This window comes from Stegastes partitus, unplaced genomic scaffold, assembly GCF_000690725.1.
Source record: "Stegastes partitus isolate 25-593 unplaced genomic scaffold, Stegastes_partitus-1.0.2 Scaffold81, whole genome shotgun sequence".
Classification (NCBI taxonomy): Eukaryota; Metazoa; Chordata; class Actinopteri; family Pomacentridae; genus Stegastes; species Stegastes partitus.
In genome coordinates, this window is record NW_007577812.1 from 583,000 (window position 1) to 593,912 (window position 10,913).

The 10,913-nt window shown below is 40.7% G+C and overlaps 1 protein-coding gene across 1 annotated transcript; it reads left to right on the forward strand.

Annotated features, from left to right (window-relative positions):
• The first annotated feature begins 2,674 nt into the window (after positions 1-2,674).
• On the forward strand, positions 2,675-10,490 carry LOC103353720 (sodium/potassium/calcium exchanger 1-like). Its single transcript, XM_008276833.1, is given in 10 exon segments — positions 2,675-2,754; positions 2,756-3,809; positions 4,733-4,792; positions 5,028-5,136; positions 6,242-6,322; positions 6,878-6,966; positions 7,168-7,443; positions 7,530-7,619; positions 9,979-10,145; positions 10,241-10,490. Coding segments are annotated over 10 exon segments (2,256 nt in total).
• Positions 10,491-10,913: the final 423 nt, after the last annotated feature.

Below are 10,913 nucleotides of genomic sequence, written 5' to 3' on the forward strand. Positions count from 1 at the left end.
CTATTGATGTGGATTTTAAAGATATATTTCTCCTTGATTTAAGAATGTTTTACAAGTCTCAACCTCTTCTCAAAGACATAAGAAACTGTATTAGGTGTATACTGGTATGTCAGAATATTTGTACCTTATTTCTTGTAATATATACTTGTATAAATATTATGCTATTCACATTTTTCAACCCTATACAAACATCTTTTATTTTTGATAATCCCACCTATCTATCTTTTTCTTGTTCCTTTTCTTTTTCCTTTCTCTAGTGTGTATTTTACATAATATATATTTCTTGATGTTTTTTTTTAATCCTTTATAAAACCTGAGAAGGAAACCACTTAACCCATTTGATCTGACTGATGATTTACATATTAAATGATGTAATATATATATATATATATATATATATATATATATATATATATATATATATAAATGCTTAAATTACATGTGTATTGTGGTGAATTTAGTTTTTCATTTCGTTGTCTTGAAAAGAAAATTGCAAAATTGAGTTAGTGGAGAATCGTGTGAGCAACTGATTTCCACAGGACAAAACCTATTCTATGTCTTGTTGATCTTCAAGAGAAGTCCAACGCAAAATCTGAACCATCAGATCAAAACCAGCCGACTCAGGGTGACGGACTGGGGACACCCTGGACAGGTCGCCAGTCTACACTTAGAGACAGACAACCAAGCACACTCACATTCACACCTATGGACAATTTAGAATCACCAATTAACCTCAACATGTTTTTGTCCAGCCACCTCGTGGAGAAAACCCATTTCAGTCACTTGTATTTGCGACCTTGTTCTTTTGGTCATGACCATAGGTGAGTTTTGGACACTCTTCAATATGACAGTCCAGTACAATGCTGACATTACTGCTGACGTTGCCCCAAGTCCTCTGTCCGGTCATACTCCATTTTCCAGTCACTCCTCCACAGAACCAGTCTGCACCACTAGTGGTCTGCCCACAGAGCTTACACCTGATCCAAATGCCTGTCTCAGTGGGTGATGGGCCAAATGGGTGGTGGTCAAATGTAGCCATTTCAAGCTGTGCCCGACCAAGCCCCATGGGCCACAAGACGTTTGTTGGCCTGACTCCAGAAGGGGACCCCATCCTCCCTGTTCCTGCAAGGTTATGTAGTTCCATGGATGCACTGAGATGTCTGAATCACTCGCAGTCTGACATATTCCCTCGGACCAATCAGAAGATCCTTCCAGGTACTTTTGGCCCAGATACTATAACACAAAGGATCACAAGGACACACAAACTCGTCCACCGTGATAACCTAACCTAACTCTCTGTCACTTCAAAGGCTAACACTTACATTGCACTATTGTGTGGTGTTCAGTTAGCTGCAGTGGCAAAAATAACTCCTACATCCACTGTGTAGTAATTATTCAGTGTTGAAGATGGAAGCGGGAAAAGGATTCAGACATGAAGGATTACTCTAAAGTTTGTTTAAAGCATTAAAAGGTAACGTGTGGACATACTTATCAAATCAACTCTGAAAGCTTCTTACAGTCTGACTGCTAGTTGTCTGGCTCACTTTGCATTATGCTAATTTTCTCAAAGCCAACTCACAAGTGTCCCCGTTATTGGTGAATGAGTAAAATCAAACAACTTTGAGGGGTCAGACAGAAACATTTATGCCTTTGCAACATATCCATACTCAGTTGTCCAAACACTCCAGCATTAGATTGCTCATCAGCTCTAGTGGTACCACTCTTGTAGTGCAATGTGCACCACTATGTCCAACCAGCTGGATGCAGAGTACATTAGAAAAAAAAATCCAAAGTAATATCTACTTTAACATGTTAATTTAATTTTAATTTTATAGCACACATTTAATAAGGAACAACATTACTGTTATAGGTATTTTTGGAGCAGAGTTCACAGTTATGTTCAATTACATACTCAGAGTATTATTTCCAAATGCACCTCAGGTTCCATACAGTAAATGTTAATGCTATAGCTGTGCAACATAATGTTATTAGGCTCAATAAACCCTTTTACTTTACATTTGAAGGAATATTACGGAGACAGTGAGAGTGAGACAATGCATGTAATCCTCTTAGAAGACTTCAGGTGTTAGGCATTATGCTGATCCATTGTGGAGACTGGCTCGGCGTCCTACATAAGTCTTTGGTCATTGCCAACAGTTTTTGTTTGTGCCACAACACCCAACGGTGGAAATCTGCTTTTGGACATTTTAGGACCTCTGACTTTGCAAGACATTAATTCGATGGTAAGTCAGTATCTGTGATTGCATACGCTGATGTTCTCTCTGGATTTGATGAAGAACTTAATCTCTCCTGTTACCACATGATGTTTTCTATTCATTTAAAGCATTGCACAGTTCTTGCTGCTTGCACTGATGTTTGGTCTTTTTTTGGTGTTTGCCTTTACTGTCAGCTTGCTCACTCTCTCGGAAAACTCCTGTCATGTGTAATGATGACACTTTTTAAATGGGCTTAAAAATAATGCTATGACAGACAATTATGTATGAAGTGCATTAATAATTCTAATTTCTTCAGATGTGTTCTACTGGTATCCCACATGTCATGTTAATGTCATTTTATCCTTGCTGCTTTCTTTCATTTGCAACAGGCTGGGTTTTCCAAGGAGCCGAGGATGTGACATGACTAATGCTCCTGAAGTTGAGAATTCTGTCAAACTATGGTCTGATGGGAAGAGAGCTGGACTCTACCAAAGGCCATTTATGCAGCTTAAATCAACCTAGCCAGTAGTCACACTGCTTTGGAGGAAAATGTATTGTGCAAGAAGAAAGCGACTGCAGCTCAGTCGGGTCCTGTTTTTCCTCTCTGGGGTTTTCCTCTGTACCCTCTACCAGCTGACCATCAGCGCCAGACTGTATGAGCCTTTGCCAATGCCTCAGATTGGAGAGGATTTTGGAGAAGGTTCAACAGAGGGGGTTGAGGAGGCTACAATAGAGCCTGGAGGCCTGGAGGAACCTCTAACTGCAACGGGTGAATTAGAGCCTACAGATCAAACAACAGCAGAGATACATGTGGTACATCAGACAGACGCAACTTCAGATTTCGAAGCTTCCACCACCACAGAATCTCCTTTATTACCAATCACGAATCGGACTATTGTGCACTGCATCTATGTGGCCCCTGAACCTCCACCGGAGACACCCACAGCGGCTCCGACTCCTCCTGTAACCACCATAACTCCAGCGACCCCTGGTGAAGCTCCACATGTAAAGGGTGAATACCCTGAAGATCTATTTTCTGTTGAAGACCGCAGACGAGGCTGGGTGATGCTCCACATTTTTGGGATGGTGTACATGTTTGTGTCACTTGCGATTGTTTGCGATGAGTTCTTTGTTCCTGCACTGGGGGTAATCATAGACAAGTTAGCCATCTCGGATGATGTGGCAGGAGCCACCTTCATGGCTGCTGGAGGTTCTGCTCCTGAACTTTTTACCTCCTTGATAGGAGTCTTCATCGCCCACAGCAATGTGGGTATCGGCACGATTGTCGGTTCAGCAGTTTTCAACATTTTGTTTGTGATTGGAATGTGCGCCTTGTTTTCTCGGGAGGTTCTTCATCTAACCTGGTGGCCACTTTTCAGAGATGTGTCATTCTACATATTTGGCCTCATCCTACTAATTATCTTCTTCTTGGATAATGTGATAATGTGGTGGGAGAGCATGATGCTGGTGGGCGGTTACACTCTCTATGTCATTTTCATGAAGTTCAATGTGCAACTGGAGCAAGCATTCAAGACCCAGCTCCACAAACACAAGAGCATTGTTAAAATTATTGCTGTGGAGGAACCTGATAAGGTAAGCACTGACAGAACTCAGCAGAGATTATAGAAAATCAGTCCTTTCCTCCTGTCCTCGGAGTCTGTTGTTAGATTCCACACAGTTTTCTATATGTAGGCATTTTAACAAAGTTTTCTAGATGCTCCTGAATATATTAGTATCCCTTTCTGGCAGGAGTATAATCTAATTGAGAGCAAAACTACGGCACTTTAAAGAACAATATATGCCACTGTAGAAAACATATGTATTGCTCTTTAAGAGTTAAAAATAAACAGATCTGAAAATGATACTTGACAAATTGCTTACTGCCACCAGTTAAATGGTTTTTAATCTTGTGAACCTGGAAGCAGCATCACATAACGTGATATTCCACAAAACTGTTTTTTGTCCATCATTCTGTCAAAATCTTCACATGCGGTGTAGCTTATTACTGAAATAGAAAGCCACACTTCACATCACTCTTGACATCTGTGCCTTTGCCTGTAGCGCACACATGCCAAATGAGTGAATGATACCAGCACTAGCTACTCGTACAGGCCCTGGCAAACCAAAGCTGATCAGCCTCAGCAAACTAATCCTTTGAGGAGCTATGGCTCTGCACAAACTGTAGCTTCAACACATACTGTGTTTCACAACAGCAAGTGTGATTGAGGCTTAATTTACACACTGTAAAGCTAATGTATTGCTGAAAATGCTATTTCATACTGTAAACAATCACATTGTAATGTTTAAAATTTATGTGGCAGTCAATACAGTTACAAAATTATAATTCTGTGCATGACACAACATATTTTTTTTCTGATATGTACACTAACAAGACCCCCAGCGGGTGCAGTATGTGAAACAGCAATGTATACGATTATCGTATACAGTCTGTACTTTCTGTTGTCTATCTTTACCAATGAATGATTATTGCTGAAAACAAACCTTGTTGCACACAGACAAATGGGGACTGTGAAGATAATGCACCTCCTCCTCAAGAGGACAAGAATCGTTTAAAGGTAAAAATCCAACAATCAAGCAACTTATCAGCTGTGAAAAGAAAGACGAAGAACATATTTTGTTCATTTTTGGCATTTCTGTAATATTTTACATCCTATTTGTCCTACTGCAGTCCTATTTATCATAACATTATCTTGTAGTAAAAAAACTCATCTGCTTACATCTGCTGTAGCATGACTCTCTAATGTGTCTAAAGTGAATAGCTGTCATGACCTCAGCCATTTCTGTCCACAGTTGAAGCCTTCCCTTCAGCGAGGGGGGAGTTCAGCTTCGCTACACAACAGCACCATGAGGAACACCATCTTCCAACTCATGATTCACACATTAGACCCCATAGGACAGGGTGAGTTACATATCACTGCAATGACTGACCTGATGCGAACCTTTGAAAGTGCTTTTATTACAACTGTCTGGGGACTATGTCCTTCTCATTGTAAAATGGATTAGTGAAGTGTCCCATATGAAGCCAACACTAAGTCCAGATTGATACTAAGCAGATAAATACCTACCTCTGTCTATAGAGGGATCCATTTGTAGGTACACAGTGGATAGCCAACACAGGGATTGCTCTATACTAAACTGGAAAATTATTCCTATTTCTATTACGAGTGTAGAATGCCTTTGTAGAACTGATTCATTTTCTGATAGCTGGTTAAACAATACTGTCATAAGATGGTGATGTTCAGCTTTCATTTGCAGAAAAACAGGTTTTCCTAATAGGTTAGGAAAACTAGCTTAATGCATCATTCTATGGAAGTCGTACCAGTGTAATCTCACAACATATTACTGTGTTCTCTGGTTGCCTGCAGCCAGACTGAGGTACATCATATATTACAATCTGTTTATATGTGATACAGGCTCCCAGATTGCTCGTCTTTCAGGCCTCAGGACGCAAAACAATCCATTACCAGCACAATAATCAGCTTTTGAATGGGGCTAGAAAATCAGGATCACAGCTGGCAGCCACTTTATCAACCCACTCTCTTTTTCCCTGTACAATCAATCAATTTATGCTCTTGGAGACATCTGGTCACATGGAGATGCATCCAAAAACATTATTCAGATATCTGTGGTTCATCTTACCTAATGCTGGCAAACTATATTTTGTTAATCAAACAGCTTTGTGATGTTTGGGAGAACTAATGAAAGAAACACAGCTTGACCAGCCTGTATGGTAGTTCCCTAGTTAGAAGAATGATCCTGTTGTGTTTTTTTGGTTTGTAGTGCATCTTGTTCTTTTGATGTCATCATTCTTTCTGTCATGACACTGAACACTGATATTGAATATTATGCGGCTTTTGGTGCTGTTGGTGCACCGCTTCTAACATTTTCTAGCTCATGAACAAATCTTTGTCTTTCACAAATTTTTCAGCCACGCGGTTGAGTAAGCCCTTATATTATTCTAAGTTTGTTTTTGTTTTGTTTTTTGCTTGTTTGACTGTTTGTAGGGAAATTTAAGGATAAGGCTGAGACTCTGAATAATGTGGCTAGACGGAAGGCAGAGAGCAAACCTCAAGACAAAAGCGAAGGTAACGTGGAAGCTTTCAGAGTCTGCTCGTGAACAGAGACTGAAAGCTGCTGCAAGCCACTGTTTCTCTGCTTGAAAAAGTCAATGAGTCAAACAGGTCCCGTGGCTCATTTGTCTTTTATGGTATATACCCTCACCTATAATAAAGTAACTGTCAAGCAGTAGCTTCTTATACTGCTTGGCTGCATTCTGTAGGTGTGTGACCAGGAGCAGAGCACTATTGAGTGTGTACAGTGTGAACAAACCACAGGGAATACATCAATTTGCCGACTATATACTGTAAAAAAACAACACATAATAAGTACTAAAGACTAGACAACATCTATAAAAGGGTGTGCTATAATATCCAAATGCACACAGCTGTGAAGATAGAGACGTATTCAGTCCACTCGTCATGAAGATGATCTCATACATTATGTAAGTCCCAGCAACACATTCACTGCATTCCTCCGTATAGCCAGTGCTGAAGTCTAAAATGATATGGGAATTCTTCAGATAGCTGAATAAGCCAGAGACATAAGGGAAATGATCAAAATGTTTAGGATTCCTTTCACAGATGGTGAGGAGAAAACTGAGAAGACTAAAGAGCCTGAGGCTGCCCCAGCTGCAGAAACAGAGAAGAAGGAGCAGCCAGAGGACGAGAAGGTACTCTCCTACCATGTCCAGGTCCTTATCAAAAAGCCCAGAAGTCAGTCTTTGATACCTGTCTATGTAAGAGTCTATGTACAGAACAAAAACTTTTGGCAACCAGTCTCTTTAGGCTAATGTAGTCACTGCTTTTACCCTGTTTTTTCTTCTTCTTCTTGTTCTCTGCTTCTGTCCATCAAAATGTCTTTCTCTCTTCAGGAGGATGTGCCAGCAAAAGAGGATGGTTCAGGAGGTTCAGGAGGCTCAGAGGACTCAGGCAGCGGTGAAGACGACAGCGACGATGACAGTGACGAGTCCAGTGAAGATGAGGATGACGATGAGGATGAAGATGACGCAGAGGACGAAGGAGAGGAAAAAGAAGATGAGCCCCTGTCTTTAGAGTGGCCTGACACGCGACGTAAACAAGCCACCTATCTCTTCCTGCTGCCTATAGTCTTCCCTCTGTGGCTCACAGTTCCTGACGTTCGCAACCAGGTGGGAGATACAGACACATTTCTGATATCAGCTGTTGTACCTTATGTTGCACTGCTTTTTACTTTTACCTCACTTACTTTCAATAGAAATCCAGAAAATTCTTTGTGTTTACCTTCCTGGGCTCGATTCTGTGGATTGCTGTCTTCTCCTACCTCATGGTGTGGTGGGCCCATCAGGTCAGTGACCGCAGAGAGTCTTTGCTGTGATTTCTGATTGTGCACATGGAGTAAAAAGTGTTCACAAGGACTATCCATCCATCCATTATCTATACACAGCTTAATCCTCACTAGGGTCGCGGAGGGGCTGTAGCCTATCCCAGCTGACTTAGGACAAAGGCAGGGGACACCCTGGACAGGTCGCCAGTCTATCACAGGGCTACACTTAGAGACAGACAACCAAGCACACTCACATTCACACCTACGGACAATTTAGAATCACCAATTAACCTCAACATGTTTTTGGACTGTGGGAGGAAGCCAGAGAACCCGGAGAGAACCCACGCTGCACGGGGAGAACATGTAAACTCCATGCAGAAAGATCCTGGGTGTCCTCACCAGTGACGATCTTGCTGCGAGGCAACGGTATTAACGACCGAGCCACTTTGCAGCCCTCACAAAGACTAGTATAAAGTAAATGTCATGCACCCATAAATCCAAGTATCAAGGGATTTTAAAAAAACAAATGTTCTTTTATGATGTTTTGTATGCTTTATAAATTTGAAAGCATAAATTAAAAGCTGTGAGAATATGAAGATGCTTATTACTGCCATTTCAAGTTTCAAGGTTCAAGGAGTCTTTATTATCCCTGTGGGGTAATTTGCTATGCAGCCAGCAGTAAAACAATCCGTGCAAAAATCGCACAGGAACAACAATAAATAGCAAAGAGACATTAATGAAGTAATAAAACAGAAAGTAGATCTACTTGTTCAGAGCAACTTCGTTGTGATCCTTCAACTAGATGGCTTACAAGCCAGTCAGGATTTTATTCCGTATCAAGGAAGGAATTAAGGAACCAGTAGTCGTAATTCCACTCCTTCACAGCTCTAACTCTCTGCTTCTGAAGTAAGCCATTCAGAATGAGTAGCTTTCTCTCATTTTACTAGGTTTATATTCTTTCTTGAGCTGTGTCTGCTAACTCCAAAATGTCTCCATCATGAGTAAAGCTCACCAAATACCTGTAAGAGTGAACACAAGAGCCTTCATGCACTCCCAGCATCAGAGGAACTGAAGACCCAGTGGATTACTTTAGATTTTAATGGCAATATCCCCACAAAAGCAGGAAAATCCTTACTATTAGTGCGGTTTGTGGCTAGTGCAGCTAACATTAGCATGATTGTACGCCCCACGGGTCGGAGCTTATAATGAGATTTCATGTCGCCTGTTGTGCTTCCATGAAGCCTAAACTCAGTGTGTGTTTACATCTGTTTGTTTCTCTCCTGCCCTCTGTGCTCACACACACTGCGATTAAATACAACTAACTTCGCAATAAAGTTGTTCTCATTTACATATTTACATTATCATTTGCATATTCTGCTTCTGTTGTCAGCAATGGAGTAAGAATGACATACTCACCATTGAGACTACATGTTAATCAGCACCATTAATTATCGATTTTATAACCTTAAGACATCAAACTCACCACATGTCATTTTAAATAAATTGCTGTGTTGTAAATTTGCCAGTATTTTCATGTAAAATGATTGCACAGAGAGAAAGTTAGAAGGGATAGAAAGGTTGAGAGTCATCTATATTTGTTTACATCTGTGTATGCTGCTGTGTGGTCAACTGTTTAGATACAGAGAAAGTCTTCTTCCTGAAGGGGACATGGACAACAGCTTTATTTATGAGTAACCACTCAGGGCACTGAATTTGACCAACCAAATGCTCTTGGATGTTCTGAGATCCAGACTCAAAATTAAAGCTGTTGAGCCTTCATGGCAGCTGCTCCTGCAACAGTTTACTTTTTCATGCTAGAATTGCTTTAAAAAAAATTAAGTCGCTTTTTAAGACCCACATCTTTTCCTTTGGTATTTGATTTAAGGACAGCTTGACATCCTGCCTTCATCTTATTGTGTTTGTATCTTTTTATGCTCAATATTTTCTTATCTTTTATTAAGAATTTTCTGTTTTCTGGCCTAATTTGTTGTTAGTATAAGANTTTCTGGCCTAATTTGTTGTTAGTATAAGACTTTGGTTCAACTCCTGTTGTTTTTAAAGATGCTTTTTAAGTAAATGAAGCTACAGACACTGACACAGCTCATTATAACTGGGCTGAAAACAGGGGTTATACTGTTATAATAAAATGAACCAACTTTGCAATATTTTGAGCTGAAGAAATAAAAGATACATTCAGGGGACGTGTAAGACTTTCATTAACTTGCTTTAAAGGCACAACATGTGACCTTTAAATCTCCCTAAACCAGTGAATATATTTGAAAAGTGAAATTAAGTTGGTGTCCGGACTCAGTCATCTTGAGGAAAACATGTACAATTTTTGCAGCTTCCACCCACTTTGAACTCTGATTTGTCCCCTTAGGTGGGTGAGACGATCGGCATCTCAGAGGAGATTATGGGCCTGACTATTCTAGCTGCAGGGACATCCATCCCCGACCTCATTACCAGCGTGATTGTGGCTCGCAAAGGCCTGGGAGACATGGCTGTATCCAGCTCTGTGGGCAGCAACATCTTCGACATCACTGTGGGGTGAGCCTCTATAACTTGATCAGTCATGACTTGAAATGTAAAGCAGCTGAACACACATTCGACTAATTTCTCCCATTTTCCTGTTTCTTTTAAAGTCTCCCAGTCCCGTGGCTCTTGTACTCATCCTTCCACGGTTTCGCTCCAGTGGCCGTCAGCAGCAACGGGCTCTTCTGTGCCATCGTGCTGCTCTTCCTCATGCTCCTCTTCGTCATCATCTCCATCGCGTCATGTAAGTGGAGGATGAATAAGGTGCTGGGTTCCACCATGTTCCTCCTCTACTTCATCTTCCTGGTGCTCAGTGTCATGCTGGAGGATCGTATCATCGTCTGCCCTGTTTCTATCTGAAAGTGTGAACAGAGGCCTTGACGACAGCAAATGTTGCCTCCACTGAAGCAGAACTGTTAACTCCTACATGTACGGATCTCATGAGCATGGATCAGGACATCCATAGAAAACATTCAGAACGCTACTATAGTTGCTCTGCATTGTGGCTGGTATGCGACACACATGCTACAACATTTTCTAGAACCTGATACATACTCACTTTTAGTAACAATGGCAGCTTTTATACCATTTTTTTCCCATCATACCAGGAGATGCAGAACTACTATTTAATACTGTGTAGATTGTACAGTATAAGAATGTCCACTAACAGGGATGTTAACATTTTTTTCACTGTTTACACAACACTGTCTGTATAATTACAATAGAAGTCTAGAATATGTGTACATTTTGGAAAAAAAATAGCTTTCTAAATGTGAATTTTGT